The following is a 27,973-nucleotide window of genomic DNA, read 5'->3' on the forward strand; positions in this document are numbered from 1 at the left end:
TCTGAGCCCAGGTTGTGCTAACTTTCCTTCAAAATTTGCTACTTTCCATTTATTTGTGTCATCTTCAATTTCTTTCATCCATGTCTTATAGTTTTCAGAGTACAGGTCTGTCACCTCCTTGGTTAAATTTATTCCTAGGTATTTTATTCTTTTTGATGCAATTTTAAGTGGAACTCTTTTCTTAATTTCTTTTTCTAATAGTTCATTAGTAGTATATAGAAAGACAACAGGTTTCTATATATTGATTTTGTATCCTAAAAGTTTTCTGAATGCATTTATTAGTTTTAATAGTTTTTATGGGATTTTTGGGGTTTCCTATATACAGTACCATGTCATCTGCACATAGTGACAGTTTTACTTTTTCTCTTCCAATTTGGATGCTTCTTCTTTTTTTCTTTTTTCTGATTGCTGTGACTGGGACTTCCAATACTATGTTGAATAAAAGTGGCGAGAGTGGGCATCCTTGTCTTGTTCCTGATCTTAGAGGAAAAGCTTTCCGCTTTTCACTGTTGAGTATGATGTTAGCTGTGTGTTTGTCACATATGGCCTTTATTATGCCGAAGGATGTTCCCTCTATATCCACTTTGTTGAGATTTTTTTAATCATAAATGGATGTTGAAGTTTGCAGATGCTTTTTCTGCATCTATTGAGACGACTGTATGATTTATATCCTTAATTTTGTTATGTAGTGTACTGCTTGATTTGCAGATATGGAACTATTCTTGCACTTCTGGAATAAATCCCACTTGATCATGGTGTATGATCCATTTAATGTATCATTGAATTCAGTTTTCTAATATTTTGTTGAAGATTTTTGTATCTAGGTTCATCAGGCCTATTGGCCTGTAATGTTCTTTTTTGTAGTGTCTTTATCTGGTTTCAGCATCTGAGTAATGCTGGTCTGGTAAAATGAGTTTGAAAGTGTTCGTTCCTCTTCACCTTTTTTTGGAGTAGTTTGAGAAGGATACGTACTAACTCTCCCTTAAATATTTGGTAGAACTCATCTGTGAAGTTGTCTGATTATGGACATTCTACTCCTGAGTTTGGTTAGCATCTTTATGAGTATTACTTTGAAGTCTTTATCTATTAAATTGTTTGTCTTCATTTTGTTTAGTTCTTGTTCTGAGGTTTTGTCTTGTTCTTTTTTGATTGTCTTTTGTTTTTTTCTTTTGGAAGGTGGTTTGTCTCCTCATTTTGCCTAACTTTCTGCATTTGTTACTATGTACTAGGTGTTATCCACTACCTCTGTCAGTCTGGAAACAGTGGGCTCATGTAGAACCTGCTCTGTGAGGCCCAGTGGCGCAATACCCTCTGGTCTTTAGAGCCAGGTGCTCCAGGGGTATCTCCTGTGTGGACTGCGTGTGCCCTCCTGTTGTGGTTGGGCTGCCATTGCTACATTCATGCTGGTGGGCAGGGCTGGCCCCCGGCTTAGCTAGCTGTGTGGCTTGGCCTCAACTGCTGTGGATTCCTTGTTGGGCAAGTCTGGCCCTCGGCCCAGCTGGCTGAGAGGGCCAGCTATGACTACTGCAGGCATGCTGATGTGTGGGACTGGCCCTTGGCCCAGCTGGCTGTGAGACTTTGCTGCAATTCTTAGGGGCACACTGGCATGCAGGACTGTCCCCACAGAATGGGAGCTGCTGTGGAGGGGTGCCTGTGCTGGTAGAGACGGCCCACTGGGTGAGACAGGGCAGGAGCCATGTTGGAGGGGCAGGCCTGGATGGGCAAGTTAGGCAGGTTGGGTCCTCGGGGGAACTCTGGGGTGGGGCACATGATATTAGCTAAGTTGATGGAGAGAGACAGAAATGGCACCCACTAGTGCCAGGCCAGCTAGGTGGAAGGAGAGTAAACAAAAATCATAATGGCACCTGCAAGCACTTCCATCTCCAGAGAAAGTTCCATCAGATCCCTGCCTCTCTAGCACACACCCTAAAATTAGTCAAGGAATTTCCTTTTCATATAAACCAGGTGCTTTTCAAGATGCTGCCTCTGCACTGTGAGTAGTAGCTAGTGAGTTTGTGCAAGAGTCAAGAGTGGTGTCTCAGTTTCCCACAATCTTCCAGGTCTCCCAGATGCAAGCCCTACTGGTTTTCCAAGCCAGACTTATGGGGGCTCATCTTCCTGGTGCAGGTCCCCTGGGCTGAGGAGCCAGACATGGGGCTTGGAGTCCTTGCCTCTTGGGGAGGGGGGACCTCCACGGTTGTGATACCCCTCCTGTTTATGGGTCACTGCACCAGGGGTGTGGGTTCTGGTTAGACCATGCCCGTGCTCATCCTCCCTGTCTTGACATGGACTTTGCTTTATATCCTTAGTTTCAGAAACTATTCTGCTAGTCTTCAGGGTGTTCTCAGAAATAGTTGCTGTCTATGCAGTTGTAGTTACGGTGTGTCCATGAGCAGAGGGAGGTGAGCTCAGAATCTTCCTACTCTACCATCTTGATCCAGACTCCACTTCTGTAATATTTTGAAGCAAATCTCAGACATATATATTTCCTTTGTAAATATTTCAGTATACATTTGTCAAAATTAATAAATGTTTCTCTTCTTTAGATATAACTGGAACAACATTATCACATCTAAAAACAAAATGGAGTTTCATTTCTGGTAATGGTGGAATAGCTGATATCAGACCTACCCTCTTGATGAAATAATTATAAGCTTTGGACAAAACACATTAAAAAAAAAAAAAAAAAAGAACAATTGTTTCTCGTCAGATGAATCTAGAGGGTATGCTCCATAGTGAGAGAGACCGTGACTCAGCAGCTTGCCTGGATATGGGAAGGCCAGGCTCTAGGGTCAGCAAAACTCCTCATTTGAGGATTAGAATACGTAGGATCTGCACCCTGTCAAGTTCCCTGGTCAGGGGATGCCCATAACTTGGTTCTGCAGGTGAGTGAAGCTGCTGGTTGGGATTACAACTTGGGCACTACAGAATAAGAAACAAAGACGTAATAATGAGGAGGTGCTTGCTGTACTAAGCCATGAACTGGGGCATTGGAATTTGGGACACACAAAAATATCATTATTAGCCAGATGAATTATTTCCTGTGTTTTTTCTTGTTTGCTGTATTAATTGATTGAAAAAGAGCTTTTTGCTGCATTTGGTTTTTATGGCAGCCATTATGCTCTAATTGGACTATTGATCATCTTCCAGTTTATTTTTCCACCTTATCATGATTGTCTTTCTTTTCACCTAACAGCCGTAAGCCACGGATTTGACTTTCAAGCTGATGCATTTGCTAAAAAACTTGGAGAGGCTAAAGACACATTCTGCTTTAACCAAGCTAAACAAAGGTAACTTGAGATTCCCTGTTTTTGACTGGCTATTTTCAATGTCACATTATTCTCATCCTCTAGTACCAGGGAGACTTCAAGCTTTGGAAAATTCAAAACAAGACTAGTTGTCCAGTCTGTGACTGAAGACACTTCCGATCAGTTTTGTCCTGGTGGCATATTCTAGCTCTTCCTGTTTTTAATTTTTTCTTTAAGAAAAGTTATTAAGTACAGAAAATCCAAGATTTAAATAAATTTAATATCTCATTTCAAAAATGATTTTAATAATCCATTTCTTAAAGAAAACGGATGAAATTTTTAGGCTTAATGTTTTAAAAGGCATAGTTTTTCTTGAAGTATAGTTGATTTACAATGTAGTGTTAATTTCTACTGTACAGCAAAGTAATTCAGTTATACATATACATACATTTTTTTAAAAAGTTCTTTTCCATTATGGTTTATCACAGGTTATTGAATATAGTTTCCTGTGCAATACAGTAGGACCTTGTTATTTATCCATTCTATATAAAATAGCTTACATCTGTTAATCCCAAACTTCCACTCCATCTCTCTGCCATCTCCCTTCCCCCTTAGCAACCACAAGTTTGTTCTCTATGTCTGTGAGTCTGCTTCTGTTTCGTAGATAGGTTCCTTTGTGTCAAATTTTAGATTCCACATATAAGTGATATCATATGGTATTTGTCTTTCTCTTTCTGACTTACTTCACTTAGTATGATAATCTCTAAATCCATCCATGTTGCTGCAACTGGCATTATTTTGTTCTTTTGTATGGCTGAGTAGTATTCCATTGTATATATGTACCACATCTTCTTTATCCATTCATCTGTCGATGGACATTTAGGTTGCTTCCATGTCTTGGCTACTGTGAATAGTGCTGCTATGAACATAGGGGTGCATGTATCTTTCTGAATTACAGTTTTGTCTGGATATATGCCCAGGAGTGGGATTACTGGATCATATGGCAATTCTATTTTTAGTTTTTTGAGGAATCTCCATGCTGTTTTCCATAGTGGCTGCACCAACTTACATTCCCACCAACAGTGTAGGAGGGTTCCCTTTTCTCCACACCCTCTTCAGCACTTGTTATTTGTAGACTTTTTAATGATGGCCATTCTGACCATTGTGAGGTGGTACCTCATTGTAGTTTTGATTTGCATTTCTCCAGTAATTAGCAATGTTGAGCATCTTTTCATGTGCCTATTGGTCATCTGTATTTCTTCTTTGGAGAAATGTCTATTTAAGTCTTCTGTCCATTTTTCGATTGGGTTGTTTGATTTTTTTGTTGTTGACTTGTATGAGCTGTTTGTATATTTTAGAAAATTAAGCCCTTATTGGTCATATTGTTTGCAAATATTTTCTCCCATTCTGTAGGTTGTCTTTTCATTTTGTTTATGGTTTCCTTTGCTGTGCAAAGGCTTGTAAGTTTGATTAGGTCCCATTTATTTCTATTGCCTTGGAAGACTGACCTAAGAAAACATTGGTACGATTTATATCAGAGAATGTTTTGCCTGTTATCTCTTTTAGGAGTTTTATGGTGTCAGGTCTTATGTTTAAGTTTTAAAGGAATAGTTTTATCTTTAAAATCAAATTTATCATCAACTTGTAAAATTATTTGAGAAAATACAGAACTTGTTTTACTTACACACTTATATGGAATCAGGTAAGTTTGGGGTCATATGTTTAAAAGAGGGAGCATCACCTCTAAGTCCTCTCTGTAAGACAGAAATAGTAGTCCCAAATCATTGAGCTCATACCTGAGTTGAGACTTGTTTTTACTTTCATGCTTTTATGATTTAACCTGCCAATCAGCGTTTTAAATGAAAAGAAAAGTAACAATTGGTAAGGCTGATGTTATTTAAATGAAAGTAGCTAGAAATATGCTCTACTGTTACACCAAATTTCTCTGTTTGCTCTCTTGCTACAAACTGATCAGGAGTTTCTAATGATGTTTTGAAATTAGAAATTGTGTGTAGAATGTTTTAAATCATTGGGCTTTATTTTTGTTTTTAAGAAAATCCCAGTCTTTATTTTTCCTTCTACGTACTGGGAATGATCCCATTATGGGTAAATTAGTATTTTAAAAAAATATTCAGCTTTCTCCTCATTCATAATCTTTTAGTCAATAAACAGTGCATCTTTTCACTTAGCAGAAGTTGCCATATTAACAGCTTTTACTGTTTTTAAAGTGGCAGAATGTGGATAGAAGAAGAAATGACATTTTAAGAGACACAGGGTGAAACACTGGTGGTTCTCCTATAATATTGCAGGAAAAAATATAGTCTTCTATCTCTTTCAAGGACAGAAGAGTTTCACTTTTTATTTATAATCTTATCAGTAAGTTGTAAGTACTGTTTAAGCAGGCCTGATTCTGTTTTTAAAAATTATAGTTTTTGATCTGCAGATAATTTTTATTTTCAAATCAAACGTCATAAAATTTTTCATTTCCAGTTTTCAAGGCTCCATATTTGACTGCTTTAAATTTCTGTCCACTTTCTGAATGAGAACTGACTTTGTCCCTAGAGCTCCCACCCATTGGTGACATTTGCTTCTGGGGATTTATTCCAAAGTAAGATCAATGATGCATCCTTGGTATCTGCCCAGAAAGTCTGTGGCTCAGCAGATATTTGGGTGATGTCTTTACATGGAAATATAATTAAAAATACATATCTAATTTAGTGCCACATTATTTATTTTCCTAAAGCTAAAGAGGAGTAGTCCTATGATTTTATCCAGCATCCTATATCTGTGAATTCATGCTGTGACAACTGCCTTTCCTTCCTTCTGTGCCTTTAAAGACAAATTTCAGTCGTGCACAAGTGAAACATTAAAAATTGCCAATGCAAATTAAAAAAAAAGTTTGAAGGCATTAAAGAGGCACCAGAAGCAGAGAAAATAGAGAGAACTAGAACTCTCGAAATGAAATAAACTAGGTGAGATCCACATTTAACTGACTTTTCCCTGAGGGAATTCTCCAGTCTGTGTGAGCACCCCAGAGTTCAAGGTGAAAGATGCAGTCTTACTTGACTATAGAGTTAGATATCACAGTGTGAAACTGACAGAGAGATTAAAAATTGAGAGGAAAATGATAGAAAGTAGTTAGACACAGAACAGGAAGACCTAAATATGCATACAGCCTCCTGTAAATTTTTCAGTTTATTCCTAAAGTGTAAATGTATAGAGCAAGACTTCAAGGGACCCAGCAGAAAGCAACAAATAGAATCCTTAAAATGTGAGCAAAGATTTCATCAGCTTCAACACTGGAGAATAAGAGTTTTGTGTTGGAGTCCTGTCAAGTTGGGGTGGTTTGATAAAAACCTTGCTTTCTGTGTAAAACTTACAAGGGGCATACTTTAGGAATGAAGTCTGCAGTAAGGGCCGTGCCCAAGGATCAAGGGCAAAAGCAAAAGAGTCCTGCCCTAACAAAACCTAGTAAAAACTTCCACAGAATTAAAGTTATCTGTAAATAATATAAATGTGTGCTAGAAAAAATTCTGAGATACCTAACAATATCTAGCATTTCTACAAAGCATTATATTCAATTTTCAATATAACAATACTATAAAAAATTACTATACACATGAAAATATCAGGAAGTGCCATCACATTCAAGAGAATAAAGAGTCAATGGAAGCAGATCCAAAGGTGACTCAGATATAACTATAACTTATTAGTATGTTAAATAATTTACAGGAAAACATGGACATAATGGGTGAAGGCATGGGTTTCTCAGGAAAGGAATAAAAAGTGTAAAAATGAATCAATCAGAAATCCCAGGACTAAAAAATACAACATTTGTAAAAAACATCATTAGGTGGGATTATGAGCAGATTGGACATAGTTTAATAAAAGCACTGAACTTGAAGAAGGGTTAATGGAAAATTTGTGTTTTTTTTAATCTTTGTATTTGTAATTTGAAACTCTGAAACTCTAACTCATGTTTAATTTAAAATCCAAAGCAAATATACACATACAAAAATTAAAGTTTGACAGTTTTAAATGTTAAATATACATCAAACTTAAGTTTTTAAATTTGAAGGAATTTCCACTATTTCCCCATTTCTTTCGATGTGTTCATGACTGTTTCAGCCACCAAGGCTTAAACTCTACTAGACATGGCTCTCTTGACAAATTCATCTAGTGAATCATTAAGTCAGTCTCATGGCAAAAAATTTCTGTTCATTCTTTCAGTTTCTTTTTTTTTTCTGCTGAAACTACCTTCCTCCCTAAAAATAAATATGCCCCTTGTCCAAATATGAATATAAATTGATAGGTGAATGAATGGGATAACTCAGTACTTAAAAAATGAACAGTTTTCCCATGGCATTGGGTAAATTAATAAAAAGGAAGATCCTTTTCTTCTGCTCAGGGAACGCAGAGCTCCTTCAAGGTTTATGTGAGAGACCTTACTTATTACTTATCCACAACTCCCCCTTTCTTGCTGGCTATCAGAACCACAGTTGTTTTTTCATTTTGTTTTGTTTTGTTTTTTTGAAGAACAGTAATATGTCCAATATCAGGGGGTAAATCATGACTGATCTAAGTGAACCCCTGTCTCCATCTTTCCTATTTGCCATGTACAACTTTTCCAGTGTCACTTATAGCCATGTGAACATTTTCTGGCCCATAAGATGTAAGGAGAAATCTTCTGGGGGTGGGGGGGGTGGGTCTTCAAGTAAAGCTTTTATTTCCTGATAAGAAGACATAGACTCAGGAGGAGAAAACCCTCCCCCCTCTTTCTAATTTTGAATATAATTGTGACATCTGGAGCTTGCAACTATGAGGCAATAAGCCTAAGACAAACAAACTAAGGCAATAAAACATACAAAACCAAAAGAGCCAATGTGTCAAAAAGAATGGGCAAATGGAAAGAGTCTAAGCCACTGATGATTACATTAAAATTTGAACTAGTCTTTAACTTCCTATCTCTGGACTTTCTATTAAGTGAAATAATTAGAGCTGTGATTTTAGCAACTGTTAGTTGGATTTTTGTTATTTGCTGCCCCCAAACCCTTGATGAATAAAGATTACCTACATGAAACAGTTTAATACCAATGCAAGAAAGCATGTGATTGTTACCAAAAATCATGATGGATTATTCTAATATGGAAAGACAAATTTGATAAATGTGTACTTCTGAGTCAGAAAAAACATCATGGAATGTTTGCCTGTAATGACCATGAGTTGTGCTGATTCTTAAAGTTTTCCTATCTCAAAGAACATGAATAGTACGTGAAAGTAAACTCAAAACTTTTCCCACGTTCTATTTTTATGAAGGTTGAATTTACTGGATAATAAATTTCTGTGTATGAAAATTACCTCTGCTATCATTATCCCTAGTAAATGTGTAAAATGAGGTAATAGTATATTTATGTTTTTCTCACAAAGTTTCTGGGTTGGAAAAAGATCTTCTGAGCACAATACCTTTCCAGTTGTTCAATTCCCTTTACACATTGCTGTTAAATGTTTGCCAGGCCTGTTCCTAAGTTCCACTGGTAATGAGGAACTGGAATCTGTACACTTTATCTTCTAGCAGTACTGGACTTATGACAACTCTTTCCTTCTGTGGATTAGAAATATGTATTGTGTAGTTTCTTCCCATTGGTGTGAATTAGTATTGGAAATGTATAAAGATAGCTATTATTTCCTCCCTGACACTTTTCCAGTTTACTCATCCCCAGTCTGAAGAGCAGTTTTATAGTAAAGTTTTATATACCTTAGTCATTTGTGGGCTACCTTCATGTTTTTTTCCATATCAACTAAACTATCATTTATTCAACAACTTATTAATGTGACTCCTCATTTTACTTAAATAATTCTAGCTCCCCCCATGCAGTAAATCACTAGTTTGATTCCTTAGTTATATTTTTCTAATAGGCATTATAATAAATAAATATTAAAATAAAAATATTCATGTTTAGCCTAAGTAATATGTGTAACACATATTGAGAAACACTGCATTAAATATATTCCTATAAAGATTTTGTGTGTCTTAAAACCTTTCTACTTTCTCTGCTGACTATACTGAAGCCTCTTTTTCATTCTTCTTTTCCCTCCCTCCCTCCCTTCCTTCCTTGTGACAAAACAAATTAAACTTATTAACCATGAAGCTAAAAAGTATCATGAGTTTGAATCTTTCAACTTGAAGAGAGCTCTCATTTCATGATTACAAACAGGTAGGTTATTTTTTCTCTTAGCTACCATAGGAATATTCAGATACCCTATATTTGTTGAAGCATGCACTCTTTAGGACTGAAGTAAACATTGTTTTTTATTAAAAATTAAGAAGAAAAGTGAGATAATTTTTATCCATATGTTATTTAAATTGATATAGTAATACCTCAGTTGGAAGGATAGCTGTTTTAATAACAGAAGTTCATCTTATTTTTAATAAATATAATAAGGTAGACATGGTTGTAATTATTTTCTAGGAAACAGTTATGGCTATATAAAGGAAATTAAATAAATCTTAATGTAACATTTTCCAACATTTTAAAGAATCAAATCCTACATTTTAAAATAAGAAAATACAGTGTAGATTATAGCCACTTTCATGTGTGAGATGGTTCCTTATTTCTTTTTCTCCAATCAAGCTTTCAGTTGCTTCACATTGTCTGGCCAATTTTAGGTATATGTCCATCAATGCTTGGCAGCCTCCAACATGTCATAGTCTTGTTTTATGAAGACCCTAGACAACCATTCACACAGATTGTGTGATTGCAGAGAGGGCTGAAGGTGAGGTTTAAAAATGTCAGTAACTCAGATTTATTACACTTCAAGATGGAGGAGGAATAAGACGTGGAGATCACCTTCCTCCCCACAAATACATCAACGATACATCTACATGTGGAACAACTCCTACAGAACACCTACTGAATGCTGGCAGAAGACATCAGACTTCCCAAAAGGCAAGAAACTCCCAAAGTACCTGGCTGTGTGGCTGAAGGGTCTTGGTGCTCCAGCAGGGTGTCAGGCCTGAGCTTCTGAGTTGGGAGAGCCGAGTTCAGCACACTGCACCACCAGAGACCTCCTGGACCCACGTAATATCAAGTGGCGAGAGCGTTCCCAGAGATCTCCATCTCAACGCTAAGACCCAGCTCCACTCAATGACCAGCAAGCTCCAGTGCTGGACGCCCCATGCCTAACAACTAGCAAGACAGAAACACAACCCCACCCATTAGCAGAGAGGGTGCCGAAAATCATACTAAGCTTACAGACACCCCAAGACATACCACTGGACGCAGTCCTGCTCACCAGAAAGACAAGATCCAGCCTCATCCACCAGAACACAGGCACCAGTCCCCTCCGCCATGAAACCTACACAACCCACTGAACCAACCTTACCCACTGGGGGCAGACACCAAAAAAAAATGGGAAATACGATCCTGCAGCCTGCGAAAAGAAGACCCCAAACAAAAAAAAAAAAAAAAAAAAAAGAAGACCCCAAACACAGTAAGTTAAGCAAAATGAGAAGACAGAGAAATACAGAGCTGATGAAGGAGCAAAGTAAAAACCCACCAGACCAAACAAATGAAGAGGAAATAGGCAGTCTACCTGAAAAAGAATTCAGAGAAATGATAGTAAAGATGATCCAAAATCTTGGAAATAGAATGGAGAAAATACAACAAATGTTTAACAAGGACCTAGAAGACCTAAGAGCAAACAATGATGAAAAACGCAATAAATGAAATTAAAAATTCTCTACAAGGAATCAATAGCAGAACAACTGAGGCAGAAGAATGGATAAGTGACCTGGACGATAAAATAGTGGAAATAACTACCAAAGAGCAGAATAAAGAAAAAAGAATGAAAAGAATTGAGGACAGACTCAGAGACCTCTGGGACAACAATAAATGCACCAACATTCGAATTATAGAGGTCCCAGAAGAAGAAGAGAAAAAGAAAGGGACTGAGAAAATATTTGAAGAGATTATAGTTGAAAACTTCCCTAATATGGGAAAGGAAATAGTCAATCAACGCCAGGAAGCGCATTCCGAGGAGAAACACGCCAAGACACATATTAATCAAACTATCAAAAATTAAATACAAAGAAAAAATATTAAAAGCAGCAAGGGAAAAGCAACAAATAACAACAAAGGGAATCCCCATAAGGTAAACAGCTGATCTTTCAGCAGAAACTCTGCAAGCCAGAAGGGAGCGGCAGGACATATTTAAAGTGATGAAAGGGAAAAAACTACAATCAAGATTACCCAGCAAAGATCTCATTCAGATTCGATGGAGAAATTAAAACCTTTACAGACAGGCAAAAGCTAAGAGAATTCAGCACCATCAAACCAGCTTTAAAACAAATGCTAAAGGAACTTCCCTAGGCAGGAAACACAAGAGAAGGAAAAGACCTACAAAAACAAACTCAAAACAATTAAGAAAATGGTAATAGGAACATACATATCGATAACTACCTTAAATGTAAACGGATTAAATGTTCCAACCAAAAGACACAGACTGGCTGAATGGATACAAAAACAGGACCCCATATATATGCTGTCTACAAGAGACCCACTTCAGACCTAGGAACACATACTGACTGAAAGTGAGGGGATGGAAAAAGATATTCCATGGAAGTGGAAATCAAAAGAGAGCTGGATTAGCAATTCTCATATCAGACAAAATAGACTTTAAAATAAAGACTATTACAAGAGACAAAGAAGGACACTACATAAAGATCAAAGGATCAATCCAAGAAGAAGATATAACAATTGTAAATATTGATGCACCCAACATAGGAGCATCTCAGTACATAAGGCAAATGCTAACAGCCACAAAAGGGGAAATCGACAGTAACACAATAAACGTAGGGGACTTTAACACCCCACTTTCACCAATGGACAGATCATCCAAAATGAAAATAAATAAGGAAACAGAAGCTTAAAATGACACATTAAACAAGATGGACTTAATTGATATTTATAGGACATTCCATCCAAAAACAACAGAATACACTTTCTTCTCAAGTGCTCATGGAACATTCTCCAGGATAGATCATATCTTGGGTCACAAATCAAGCCTTGGTAAATTTAAGAAAATTGAAATTGTATCAAGTATCTTTTCCGACCACAACGCTATGAGACTAGATATCAATTACAGGAAAAAATCTGTAAAAAATACAAACACATGGAGGCTAAACAATATGCTACTAAATAACCGAGAGATCACTGAAGAAATCAAAGAGGAAGTCAAAAAATACCTAGAAACAAATGACAATGAAAACACAATGACCCAAAACCAACGGGATGCAGCAAAAGCAATACTAAGAGGGAAGTTTATAGCAATACAATCCTACCTCAAGAAACAAGAAAAATCTCAAATAAACAACCTAACCTTACACCTAAAGCAATTAGAGAACGAAGAACAAAAAAACCCCAAAGTTAGCAGAAGGAAAGAAATCATAAATATCAGATCAGAAATAAATGAAAAAAAAAAGAAGGAAATGATAGCAAAGATCAATAAAACTAAAATCTGGTTCTTTGAGAAGATAAACAAAATTGATAAGCCATTAGCCAGACTCATCAAGAAAAAAAGGGAGGAGACTGAAATCAACAGAATTAGAAATGAAAAAGGAGAAGTAACAACTGACACTGCAGAAATACAAAGGATCATGAGAGATTACTACAAGCAACTATATGCCAATAAAATGGACAACCTGGAAGAAATGGACAAATTCTTAGAAAAGCACAACCTTCCAAGACTGAACCAGGAAGAAATAGAAAATATGAACAGACCAATCACAAGTACTGAAATTGAAACTCTGATTAAAAATCTTCAAACAGGGCTTCCCTGGTGGCGCAATGGTTGAGAATCTGCCTGCCAATGCAGGGGACATGGGTTCGAGCCCTGGTCTGGGAAGATCCCACATGCCATGGAGCAACTGGGCCCGTGAGCCACAACAACTGAGCCTGCGCGTCTGGAGCCTGTGCTCCGCAACAAGAGAGGCCGCGATAGTGAGAGGCCCGCGCACCACAATGAAGAGTGGCCCCTGCTTGCCGTAACTAGAGAAAACCCTCGCACAGAAACGAAGACCCAACACAGCCAAAAATAAATAATTAAAAAAAAAAAAAATCTTCCAACAAACAAAAGCCCAGGACCAGATGGCTTCACAGGCGAATTCTATCCAACATTTAGAGAGGAGCTAACACCTATCCTTCTCAAATTCTTCAAAAATATAGCAGAGAGAGGAACACTCCCAAACTCATTTTACGAGGCCACCATCACCCTGATACAAAAACCAGACAAAGATGTCACAAAGAAAGAAAACTACAGGCCAATATCACTGATGAACATAGATGCAAAAATCCTCAACAAAATACTAGCAAACAGAATCCAACAGAACATTAAAAGGATCATACACCATGATCAAGTGGGGTTTATCCCAGGACTGCAAGGATGCTTCAATATACACAAATCAATCAATGTGATAAATCATATTAACAAACTGAAGGAGAAAAACCATATGATCATCTCAATAGATGGAGCAAAGCTATCGACAAAATTCTATAAAAACCCTCCAGAAAGTGGGCATTGAGGGAACTTACCTCAACATAATAAAGGCCATATATGACAAAACCACAGCCCACATCATTCTCAATGGTGAAAAACAGAAACCATTTCCTCTAAGATCAGAAACAAGACAAGGTTGTCCACTCTCACCACTATTATTCAACATAGTTTTGGAAGTTTTAGCCACAGCAATCAGAGAAGAAAAAGAAATAAAAGGACTCCAAATAGGAAAAGAAGAAGTAAAGCTGTCACTGTTTGCAGATGACATGATACTATACATAGAGAATCCTAAAGACACTACCAGAAAACTACTAGAGCTAATCAATGAATTCGGTAAAGTAGCAGGATACAAAATTAATGCACAGAAATCTCTTGTATTCCTATAATGATGAAAAATCTAAAAGAGAAATTAAGGAAACCCTCCCATTTACCACTGTAACAAAAAGAATAAAATACCTAGGAATAAACCTACCCAAGGGGACAAAAGACCTGTATGCAGAAAACTATAAGACACTGATGAAAGACATTAAAGATGATACAAACGGATGGAGAGATATACCATGTTCTTGGATTGGAAGAATCAACACTGTGAAAATGACTCTACTACCCAAACAATCTACAGATTCAATGCAATCCCTGTCAAACTACCAATGGCATTTTTCACAGAACTAAAACAAAATATTTCACAATTTGTATGGAAACACAAAAGACCCCGAACAGCCAAAGCAAGAAAAACAGAGAAAGAAAAACAGAGAAAGAAAAACAGAGCTGGAGGAATCAGGCTCCCTGACTTCAGACTATAATACAAAGCTACAGTAATCAAGAAAGTATGGTACTGGCACAAAAACAGAAGTATAGATCAATGGAACAGGATAGAAAGCCCAGAGATAAACCCACGCGCATATGGTCACCTTATCTTTGATAAAGGAGGCAAGAATATGCAATGGAGAAAAGACAGCCTCTTCAATAGGTGGTGCTGGGAAAACTGGACAGCTACATGTAAAAGAATGAAATTAGAACACTCCCTAACACCATACACAAAAATAAACTCAAAATGGATTAAAGACCTAAATGTATGGCCAGACACTATCAAACTCTTAGAGGAAAACACTAAGAACACTTAGAACACTCTGTGACATAAATCACAGCATGATCCTTTTTGAGCCACCTCCTAGAGAAATGGAAATGAAAACAAAAATAAACAAATGTGACCTACTGAAACTTAAAAGCTTTTGCACAGCAATGGAAACCATAAACAAGATGAAAAGACAACCCTCAAAATGGGAGAAAATATTTGCAAACAAAGCAGCTGACAAAGGATTAATCTCCAAGATTTACAAGCAGCTCATACAGCTCAATATCAAAAAAACAAACAACCCAATCCAAAAATGGGCAGAAGACCTAAATAGACATTTCTCCAAAGAAGATATACAGATTGCCAACAAACACATGAAAGGATGCTCAACATCACTAATCATTAGAGAAATGCAAATCAAAACTACAATGAGGTATCACCTCACACTGGTCAGAATGGCCGTCATCAAAAAATCTACAAACAATAAGTGCTGGAGAGAGTGTGGAGAAAAGGGAACCCTCTTGCACTGTTAGTGGGAATGTAAATTGATACAGCCACTATGGAGAACAGTATGGAGGTTCCTTAAAAAACTAAAGATAGAACTACCATACGACCTAGCAATACCACTGCTGGGCATATACCCTGAGAAAACCATAATTCAAAAAGAGTCATGTACCACAATGTTCATTGCAGCACTATTTACAATAGCCAGGACATGGAAGCAACCTAAGTGTCCATCAACAGATGAATGGATAAAGAAGATGTGGCACATATATACAATGGAATATTACTCGGCCATAAAAAGAAACAAAATTGAGTTATTTGTAGTAAAGTGGATGGACCTAGAGTCTGTCATACAGAGTGAAGTAAGCCAGAAAGAGAAAAACAAATACCGTATGCTAACACATATATATGGAATCTAAAAAAAAAAAAAAAGGTTCGGAAGAACCTAAGGGCAGGACATGAATAAAGACGCAGACATAGAGAATAGACTTGAGGACACGGGGAGGGGGAAGGGTAAGCTGGACGAAGTGAGAGAGTAGCATTGACATATATATACTACCTAATGTAAAATAGATAGCTAGTGGGAAGCAGCTGTATAGCACAGGGAGATCAGCTCGGTGCTTTGTCACCACCTAGAGGGGTGGGATAGGGAAGGTGGGAGGGAGACAGAAGAGGGAGGGGATATGGGGATAAACGTATACGTATAGCTGATTCACTCTGTTATACAGCAGAAACTAACATAACATTTTAAAGCATTTATACTCCAATAAAGATGTTAAAAAAAAAATGTCAGTAACTCAGACATGAACCTCTCTAAATCGACTCTCATTACATTTGCAGAAGGACAGTTTTGAAAGTTGATTTCTAAGGATTTAACAATAAGTAAGCTCACTGCTCTCAGGATCACATGAGATGGACCAGGGACATGCTCACATTAATATATCTTAACGTAATGTTTTTCAAACAAATATCACTGTATATTTTTAATGCCACATAAATGAGAAAAAAATATCCTCTGATGTGAATTATATACATGAATGCAAAGAAAGTCAACATAAATTTATAGAGATTGATAAATTGGAATAAAGTAATGAAAACTTTAAAAAAATATCTTTATATGAAAATTATATGTTCTTAGAATGAAGAGAAAGAAACTCACATAATTCAAAAGTGAACTGGTTTGGCTGCAGATATTTCAATTGGAAGGACACATTTTAGTAGATAAAATTATGTTTGATCCTCATTTATACTCATCTTGCAGGTGAGACTATTTGGATATATAATATATTGAGATGAAAATATTCAACGTATGTAGTTAAGATACATGGATTAGCCTCAAATTCAATTCCTTTCATCTAGATTTGTTGTGAGAGATAAATAAGTGATAACTATTCAAATGCTTGAATAATGAGAATTCAAGTCAACAGTTTCTTTTGATACTACTTATTCTCCAAAAGCCCAATCGGGGCATGAAATTTCAAAACAAACCAAACAAAAAAACATTTATATGTTGCTTACATGACGGAAATCTATGGACCTTTTGAAGATGTCAGTAATGTGCTTCATCATGAGAAGCAGAATTCTTCCAATTGCACAATGTTTTTTATGGTTGGTATTTAAACATAAGCTTTTGGCTTAGGTTGACTCATGGGACAATCCCACCTCATCCTAATGGGTTTTATTTAAAGCAACACAGAGATTTTCTGGTTGAATCTTGCTGCTTTTTGTTGTTGTTGAATCTTGTTTTCATAGGTCTAAATCTCCCATTTTATCAGTTTCACAGTAGCTTCTATGTGCTGCTGAGAAATCATATATAAATTTTCCTCTCTGTTTTTATTTTTCTCTTCTATTTAAGTGAAGGATTTGTGAACCTTATTAAAATAGGATTTATCCATTCACTTCTGCTTTATTCAACTACCTGTGCTAGTTTGTGATATGGAATTTGCTTAGTTGCTTTTATACTTTGGGTGCAAGTATCATATTTAAGATCATATAAAGATGTGGTAGGCCATTTGCTTGGTGTTCCATGGAATGAAATCTTTAAGAAACCAGAAATAAACACAATTATTATCAGTATAAGTTGTCTGCCAAGAAACAGAAAAAAAGTTCTTGAATAAGAAACAAAATACTCTGAGCGGGTGATATCATGGTCTGTGATCCATATTTGTGCTGAATTAGATGTTGCTGATGGTCTAAATCAAACAATTTTTCAACAGATTTGATATCTAATTTTTTTAATGATAAAGATTTGTTTACATTGATTTCTCTATATTCTTCTACTCAGTCATCCCAATGGTAATGATCTATATTTGGGAATCAAAGTTAAAAGTGAAAACATAAGCCAAGAAAAAAAACAGGAATAGGAAAATTTGCCTGTTACCTCATTAACCCATTATCTAACCATCCAAAGTTAAGGTTTAAATATTAAAATGGGATTAGTCTTCCCCTCTTCTTTTTTTTTTTTAAAGGAATTCCTTTTTTTATTTTTATCATTTATTTATTTATTTATTTTTAGCTGTGTTGGGTCTTTGTTTCTGTGCAAGGGCTTTCTCTAGTTACGGCAAGCGGGGGCCACTCTTCATCGCGGTGCGCGGGCCTCTCACTATCGCGGCCTCTCTTGTTGCGGAGCACAGGCTCCGGACACGCAAGCTCAGTAGTTGTGGCTCATGGGCCCAGTTGCTCCGCGGCATGTGGGATCCTCCCAGACCAGGGCTCGAACCCACGTCCCCTGCATTGGCAGGCAGACTCCCAACCACTGCGCCACCAGGGAAGCCCCTTCCCCTCTTCTTAAACCACCTTCTTATCACAATCTATACTTAAATTGTGTTAATTTATATGTTGACCTCTGTAGAGTTGGTTGCCTGTCTGTTATAAGATAGGTTTCATAAGGACAGATACTTTGTCTGTTGTGGTCTCTACTACACCACTGGCATTTAGCACAGTGCCTGGCACCCGGCAAATGTTTGTTACAGTTGAGTGCACAAATGGCTTAGGATAATGGTGCCATAAACCAGGCACTATCTGTGTTTGCAGACCATAACCCAAAGTCTTAGGTTGGACAGGCATTTAAGCTCACCAGTGCAATTCCCAATGCAAGAATTCTACACATTGTGTAATTAAAATATTGTCATATGGATTTTGCTCCTTGGAGCAACAGAAATGAAGACACTACTGCAACTGCTTGAGACAACTATCATTGCTTCTGCTGTCTCCTATTTTTTTCTCTCTGACTAAAGCACCAACATTTCATTCTGCTCACTCTCTTTTGAGTTCTCTGGTGTGATCCTCTAGTGTTTCAGTGCTTGATTGTGAGAGATAAGTGTCCTTGCTTTTAGATACACTATGTTGCTGGATTCAGTTAATACAGGTGACTGATTACCAAGTCCACTAGGTGATTAAGTTTGGCTGGAACCAGAAATGGAAAATCTTAAGAAAAACCTTTAGCAGGGTTCCACAGTGGAGAAATACCAACTTTGAATGGCTTTACAATGTTACAAGTGTAGATAATAGAAACTAAAAATGTTATCAAAAGGAGTATAGAAGTTTTCCATTTCTATCAAGACATCTAAATTTCTGATTTCTTTGGCTCTCTGATTAGGAAAAAAGTACATCTTTACATATTTATATATAAAAGATACAAATGACAGTTTGACTATAAAGTTTCCAGAGTTATTTATAATTTAAAAAAAGGACTTGACAATGCAAATGCCTCTCTTATTGGTTGACTTTAAGAATGAGGAAGAAGTGAATGATTAGAGAAGAATTCATTGTGAAAAGTCATCTACTTAAGATGACTCTGGAGGAGTAAACATAAGCTTCTTTAAAATAAGCATGATTATGAGACAACAAATAACAACAAACTAAAGTCTGAACACATTTACACTGAGAAAGAACTCTAGCCCCTGACATGCAGCTAGAACCTGGTGTTGCTGCAGGCTGATCTGATGCTCACAGTCATGCCTTGGAGTTCCCCTGTTGAACATAAACTGATTTAGAGAACATCAACATCAGACACGGCAACTCCATGAGCATGATGGATCAAGACAAAAATAAGACCAGTGTGTAATCACGCCTGAACACGGACGAAACATGAACATTGTCTAAACCATGAAACACCAAACACTTCATTCTCCCATATGGTATGCGTGACTGTTGCTTTAGAGCTGAAGGATTTAGTCTTCCCTTCTTCTAGATAAGATTTATTAATATATCCATTCATAGAATTACCCCACCTCCTGAGAATATCCAGTCCAGAGCAGAGCCCCACATCCTTAAACTCTCCCCCAGATCACTTAACACGATCCCAAATTCTATAACAAGAATATAGTGTTTTCTAACACTCTCTTACTGAGTCATCCCATGGTTCCCATGGCAAGTGTTGTCTCTCACTGCTGTGGATAATAAACCTAACTTGTTCACCTACAGCTGTAACACTGGTGGGCTTTGGCTGGAGAACACTAGCAGCAGATAGGTGCCTTGGACAGTTTTGGTGAGCGATGGTGCTTGTGGTAAGGGTAGGAGTGAATAACCCTCTTACAATTTTAACTGACACCATCTTCCTAGCTAACACTGGGAGGTGTTTGAGCCATGTGCACTGCCCAAGTGCTCTACACTTAAAGCATATCTAACAGATGTAAAGACAGATTTCTACAATAGTTAAAGCAGATTGTGTGTTACCTCCAAGGATTACTAGTGGTGCAGTTCACTGTTAACGGAGAGTCCTTTAAATAACAAATTCTCCTAGTGCTTTTGAAGTGTGATTGATTATCAGAAACTTGATTTAAGAGAAACTTTTCATGAACACATTGAAAGCAGAATACAGCTGTAAGGGGAAATATTAGAACTTGTTGGTCTAGACAGTAATTCGATTTGCATTCATTTTTTAGTATCTAGGTGCACTATTCTAAACTTAATTAAAGCCAACAGGGAAAAAAATCACTTGAAGAAAGGATGTTTCTTAAGGGCCCATGTGAAATATGAATACACTTCTTATTTTTTAGACAATCATTTTATCACCTGAGGTAGAGAGAAAAATGCACCTTGTCTATATTTCCCAGAGAATAAGTTGGCATAAAACATTTTTAGTAATTCCGTTTTTAAAGATAAACAATTCCTATTTTCTTTCCTATGTATCTTAATTCTTTTTCAATGTTATGTAATAATAAGACACTCTTCACAGCAGATGCCTTGTATGAATGAAACTGGCTTTATTTAAAAAGCACTATTAGATCTTGCTTTACAAGGATTTTATTGGAAATATGTATATATTTTTAATATTGCTAAAAATGCTTCATTGCTATAAAATGGTTTCCTTTCAAATTGTTGCCATTGTTTCTGACAGAAGCTCACCAGCCAGAAAGAACCACATTTCTGCTCTTTTCTGCTATAATATACCTGATGAAGAAGTGAATTCTCATGGAATCTGTGCAAAACTTGGTCATTGGATTTCATTCATCGTATGAATGGCCAAATACAATGTTTTAAAATTTTAGTCGCCACTTCTACCTGCCTTTTACTGTCACAAAAATAACCATACAGTTCATCTGAGTGAGCCCTTAAAATGTAAGAATAGAAATGGTAAGGTGAACCTCTTAAGTTTCATTTCTGTTTAAGGTCAATATTGTGTTCTGAGGAGGTGGCTGAAGGTAGTGGTGACTTGAAGAATACCTAGGATGGCAAAGATGCATGGAAGTAGCTGGTACATGGTGCACAAATGCCTTGGGGGGAAGCATAACTTGGTTCACATATGCAATCGTTTGTGCCTTGAACTTTCTCTACCTTTATGTTCCCATTTTTTTCAGATAAATTTATTTATTTAAAAGTGATTTAAACTAACGATTTAAATAAAATAATTTAACCAGGGATTTAAACTAGTCACGCTAGAACATCTGGAGATTATCATTACCAGTTTATTTTTATTTCATCTTAAGAAAATGATACTTTTAATCTTAGTTTTGAAGAACATGGATTCTTTTTTTTTTTTTAATTTATTTATTTATTTAATTTTGGCTGTGCTGGGTCTTCGTTGCTGCACACGGGCTTTCTCTAGTTGCGGCGAGCAGGGGCTACTCTTCACTGTGGTGTATGGGCTTCTCGTTGCAGTGGCTTCTCTTGTTGCGGAGCACAGGCTCTAGGCGTGCGGGCTTCAGTAGTTGTGGCACTCATGCTCAGTAGTTGTGCCTTGCAGGCTCTAGAGCGCAGGCTCAGCAGTTGTGGCGCACAGGCTTAGTTGCTCCATGGCACGTGGGATCTTCCCGGACCAGGGCTCGAACCTGTGTCCCCTGCATTGGCAGGCGGATTCTTAACCACTGTGCCACTAGGGAAGTCCTAGAACGTGGATTCTTAAACTTGCTGTTTGAAGATGGAGTCTTCAAATCAACTAATCCAATGGTTTACAACATCATTTTAGAGACAGAACCCATTCTTCTGTTAAAGCTCATTTGACATCCCAAAATGTAAAATACATAACATCAGAACTTATGCATTATTTATACGTATTGAAGTAGGAGAAAGAGACATAAAGCTCTTCCTGCTCCAATATCCTTTTTATTCCCTCTCTCCTTCCCCACCTGGGTAGTCACTGAGGCATTCTATGAAATTCTATGATCTTCAGGAACGTGGGTAGGAAACTTCAGAGGATAAAGGCCTTCATTGTATCAGGGAAGTGATTCAGTTCTTTCAAGAAGAATTGAGTTTTTTGAGAGGCAACAGCCATTGAATGATAAAGATTGAACCAGAATACAAACACCTTCATTCCAAGCCTGGTTGTTTTCGATAAATCTTATTACACATTAGTGTAATTCTTTAATCATTAGGTCATTTTTAGAAAAATAAGGTGCATGTCAGAAGGAACTGAAAAGTATTTCCATTTGAGTAGAAAAGAGAATTATGAGGATAATGATTTATACTCTTGTTCTTAAAATCTTCTATTATATTTCTTCTCGAAATTATAACTATAATTACTTTGAAATCAACATACAATCAGTTGCCTATATCATAGAATCTCCTTGTTGAGCAGACTTTGATCTGGGACCATAAGAACAAGTTAAGGTCTCATAAAATAAAATTTTTGCTTCATGTCTCACTCTAACTACTACTAACATATTTAGTAAAGAAAATAATAAATTGGTGTCTTTGCACAGCTAGCTCCTTCTCATCCTTCAGGGACCAAGTTAAATTTCATTTCCTCAGAGAGGCCCTTCTGCAGGTTCTGCTTGTCATTTTCTACAATGACACTTGTTTATTTCCTATAAATGAAATAATCCAGATTTATCCTTTTTGTATGTGCTTCCTTAGTATTTATCTTTCTGTACATCTGTAGTGTAAACTCCATCATACCAGAGTTCATGTCTTTTGTTCTTGGTCACTTTTGTATCGTTAGCAACTAGTATATTTCCTCTCACATGGCAGGTGCTCAATACATAATTATTGAACAATAAATGAATATATTATATAGATGGCTAGCTCATGTAAATTGATCAAATATAACACTTTCTAAGATGCACATCACATATATTTATGTATACACATTCCCAAATTGATACTCAATTTTGAAAAGTTCGAGTTGTACATGTTCCTACACTTGTTACTGGCAATTTTTGGATGATATCTTGATGTGCATTTGTGGTGCTTATATTCACTTACAGAGTTCAGTGAACAAACTTCATGAGGAAATATTCAGCCATATGCTGCTTCAGAATTGCAGTAAGAGTGTGACTAATCTCTGCAGCTTTTTCTTTCAATAACTTTGAATTTCCAAATGGTTCAGTTACTTTCATTTTAGGTTTCATTTTTGGCTTTCTCTCCAATTGCCGCAAAATTACAAGGAAAGATTGGACATAAATGGAATGTTTTCTATGCCCTGGGTACTTATAACTTTGAAAATAATAATGTACAAAAATTACTGGATTATGTTTAATAAACAGCTCAGAGTGTTCTAATCAATCAATCAAGTAATCAATTTAGCATCTCTTTATTGAGACCCTATATGGGCAGCACTGTGATACAGACACATAAATATATAAACAAAGGTCCTTTCCTTTAGAGAATATAGTATCTATTAATGATAAATATCATCCTACAAACCAATTCATTAATTGCTTAAGCCAACTAGCACTAATTGTGTGTGTAATTGAGGTGACTAAAAATGAATGATCACTGTGAGCTGGAATAATGATGAAAGGTTTAATGGAAGTTAGATTTAATCTTACCTTTGAGGTATGGGTAGTATTTGGAGAGGTTCTGGCCTTTTGGCTTTTTCAGGACCTGGTAAGGGTGGGAGGGAGCAATGCACAAAAGTTCAAGCTTCAAAGGTTAACGGAGACAAAGAAGGTTGGTTGAATATGGTAGACCCAGCATTCTGAGAAGGAGAGAGAAATGAATTGGTGTTTTTAGGGTAAGAAAAGTTTATGGAAGACCTAACATGTGAAACAGTCTCATGTAGTATGTAATAGGGAAGCATCTTTTATCCCTAAGTAATTCAGTGATGTGATGCAAAATGTACTTTTAGAAAAATTAATGTGGCAGTGATATGCAGAATTAATTTAAAATCAAAAATGGAGTTAGGGAGAGGAAAATAAAAATATATGCTTAACTCTTTTCTCAATACTTTCTAGTTTTTTAAAAACACTCTTTAGTCATCTAAGACATAATTTCTGACTAGAACAATATATGAATTACTCACAGCTTAAATATGACAAGGTGTGTACTAAACGAATCCCAAATTGCAGATGTATAATTTAGAGACATTTTTGCTTATGAAGATATATCCAGTTAAGTACCTCTTACCTACAGTTATATTGAAACAAAACACTCATAGACATCTCTGTGACAGCTCTATGTAGATGAAATGTTTTCATTAGGTTTATAATAATAAACTAAACTCAGAACAAATTCATAGAGTGTGTTTAATGGTAGGAGATGAAATGAGAAGAAATTCATAACAATATCTCAGAAGCATTCAAACTGAACAGTAGATAGCAAGTGGGTGATTACCATTGATCTACTTCATATGCACGTACAACAGATACTATCTTTAAACACCTCCAAAATTATGTTTCTTGCTGAAATCCACAATCAATAGCTTTAAAAATACTGAAGATTTGATGCCAGGGACGGAAAGCTGCTGGCAGCATCTGAGGCCGTGTCAGAAGGAGAATGAGCATTTCCAAAGGTGACAAAAAACAGTTCAGTCAATTTGTTCTTGGATTTAATTCCAGGATTTAAATGTAATTTTTTTTTAAAAAAGCTACATTAGATTTAGCAACATCAACAGCTAGGATGATTTTATTCCCAGGATTAACCAGTTATCTATCCAGCTGAGCAAATCAGAAACCTAGGACTCATTCTGGATGTGTTTTTTATTTGCATAGCTCCCATCCATTCCCTTACCAAGTGCTGTTGGTTTTACATATACCACTGTAATCAGTCAGCTTCTCATTGTCTCCACTGCCTCACCCTTGTCTGAAATAGTATCATCTCTTCTGTGATTATGTACCCTGCATTCATGCTGGCCCTTGTCTGGTCTATTCGCGACATAGCAGCCAGCATGATCTTTTCCATACCTCTCCCCATTCCCACATTTAAATCTTTCCATGACTTCTTATTCTCAGGAAACAATCCAAATCCTTAACAGTGGCTAAAGGCCAAGTGTGTTATTATCACTGCCTGTCTCTGCAGACTCCCTGCTCACTACCCCCTCCCCAGGTCTTGGCCTAAGAGCCGTTCTCTTCCCCCACATGGGTTCTGTGCACATACAGTTTCTTATGTTCGGAAGGCCCTTCTGCCTCCTCTTTTCCTGCTTGACTATTATCCGTTCCTTGAAAATTAGCTTCAACATACTTCCTGAGGGAAGACTTCTGTGAACTCCTAGTTTAGAACAAATGATATTATGTGTTATATGATGTCCTAGGATCATGTTTCTTTTATTCAAATCACTCAACTTGTCTATAATTATAAACTTGTCAGTGTGACTTTTCATTTTATTGATACATTTGTCTCCTGTACTATATTTTGTGTCCCATGAAAGCAGACGTCATGGCTCCTTTCTCTTACCGTTTTATCCATAACACCGAGCAACATGTCTTGCACACAGTGGGTATTTGATCTGCTTTTACTCCCACATTTATGACTGGTACTTCTTAGATCCACTGACAAGTCCCTTAACCACGAGTCATTGTTTTCCAATCAATAAAATGGGTAATAGCACTAAGTCCCATTTCTGTCAAAATGTTTTCCTTTTGACAGTATGTACTTAAGCTAAATAGATGCAGTTTGACTCAGGAATTTCCCAAGACCCTCTGACTCATGAATTCCACTCCTACGTATAAACCCAAAAGAAGTACATACCTATGTCCCCTAGTAAATATGTATAAGAATGTTCATTGCAGCATTATCATACTAGCTAAGTTCAGAAAACAGCCCAAATTTTCATCAAGTGAATAAATAAATCATGATGGATTCATGCAATGAAATATTACCCATGATGAAAATGAAGAAAACAAAAGTGGGTGCATCTCATGAGCATAACAATAAGCAAGAGAAGCCAAAAACAAAAGAGTGCATACTGTGTCCTTCCAGTTACGTAAATTTGAAAAATAGGCAAAACTAATAGGAGTTAGAATAGTGATTAAATTTAAGGGGCTACTGACCAGGAGGTGGTTTGGTAAGAGCTACTGAGGTGCTGGTAAAATTCTGTTTCTTGATCTGAATGGTAGTTACGTGGGGGTTTTTATTCTGCAGAAAAATTAATGAGTTTAAAACTCATCACTGTGTCCATTTTCTGTATGTTTGTTATACTTTACTAAAAAGTTTAATGTATAAAATCCATGATTATAGATAATTTCAAGTCCTAATATAATGGGTGAATATGAGAAAATAGGTTTTATCTAAGGTATGTCAGGATATTTATGAAGGTGTTAAAGTAATTGTCTCAAGAAAAGACTATATGAGATGTACAGATTAAGATACTTGAAAAATAAACAAGTTATTGTTCTGGATGGAGTAAGCTATTTAAATTTTGAATCATTTCTATTTTGTTATACTATATTAACTAGAAAATGATAATTTATATTTTCAAGATATTAACTTATGCACATTCTCATGATTGTTAACTGAGACAAATATTTTTATTGTTCTGCACTTAGACACTGGCTAAACTCTGTAATAATGGCCAACATTAAGTGAGCACTTATTATACGCCAGACATTGGGCCAAATCCCTTATATACAATATATTATTTAATCTCCATGACAACCATGTACACTTGGCACTATCATTTTCTTCAACTTAAAGAATGAGGAGGGACTTCCCTGGTGGCGCAGTGGTTAAGAATCCACCTGCCAGTGCAGGGGACATGGGTTCGATCCCTGGTCCAGGAAGATCCCACATGCTGTGGAGCAACTAAGCCCATGTGCCACAACAACTGAGCCTACGATCTAGAGCCCCGCGAGCCACGAGTACTGAGCTTGTGCACTGCAACTACCGAAGCCCGCGTGCTCTGGGGTCCGCGTGCCGCAACTACTGAGCCTGCGTGCTGCAATTACTGAAGCCTGCGTGCCTAGAGCCCGTGCTCTGCAACAAGAGAAGCCACCGCAATGCAAAGCCCACGCACCGCAATGAAGAGTAGCTTCCACTCACTGCAACTAGAGAAAACCTGCGGGCAGCAACGAAGACCCAACGCAGCCAAAAATAAATAAAATTAAAAAAAAAAAATGAATGAGGTTGCTGAAGTTGAGAACTTAAATACCTTGAGGAAGGTGACAGAATGAATAAGTGATGGAGTACTGAACTGAACTGAAATTGAGGGTTCTAGTCCCAGTATCTTAACTGTTACTCTGGCTCTCAACAGATGCTGAATAAACTCATCAATATTTGTTTAATATAAGAATTAAACTGAAAAATTTTTGCATAGTTATATTCATTAAAGACTTTCTTACACTGCCTAAGAGATAGGCCCTTGCAATCTAAGTGTTTACATGACTAGACCACTTATGAATTTTAGGGATTTAAACTAATGTAATTTTTACTTCAGCCAGAATAGAATAGCTAGAGCTGACAAGATCTTTGAGAATATGGGCAAAGCAAAGACACCTATGGGATGGGAGAAAATATTGCAAATGATGTGACCAAGAAGGGATTAATTTCCAAAGTATACAAACAGCTCATACAGTTTAATATCAGAAAAACAAACATTCCAATCAAAATGTGGGAAGAAGACTTAAATAGACATTTCTCCATAGAAGACATATAGATGGCCAACAGACACATGAAAAGATGCTCAGTATCACTAATTATTAGAGAAATGCAAATCAAAACCACAATAAGGGATCACCTCACATGGGTTGGTGAAGCCACTATGGAGAACAGTATGGAAGTTCCTTAAAAAACTAAAAACAGAGTTACCGTATGATCCACAGATCTCACTCCTGGGCATAAATCCACAGAAAACTCTAAGTTGAAAAGATACATGCACCCCGGCATTCACAGCAGCACTATTTACAATAGCCAAGACATGGAAGCAACCTAAATGTCCAATGACAGATGAATGGATAAAGAAGATGTGAGATATATATATATATATATATATATGCAA

The 27,973-nt window shown here is 36.8% G+C and overlaps 1 protein-coding gene across 1 annotated transcript in view; it reads right to left on the minus strand.

Annotated features, from left to right (window-relative positions):
• LOC133095772 (ubiquitin-conjugating enzyme E2 Q1-like) overlaps positions 1–24,954 on the minus strand; it is a 40,118-nt gene extending 15,164 nt beyond the window's left edge. The window contains 1 exon segment of the mRNA XM_061197487.1: positions 24,878–24,954. Within this exon segment, the coding sequence (XP_061053470.1) occupies positions 24,878–24,954 (77 nt within the window).
• Between the last annotated feature and the right edge of the window lie 3,019 nt (positions 24,955–27,973).

This window comes from Eubalaena glacialis, chromosome 7, assembly GCF_028564815.1.
Source record: "Eubalaena glacialis isolate mEubGla1 chromosome 7, mEubGla1.1.hap2.+ XY, whole genome shotgun sequence".
NCBI classification, from domain to species: Eukaryota; Metazoa; Chordata; class Mammalia; order Artiodactyla; family Balaenidae; genus Eubalaena; species Eubalaena glacialis.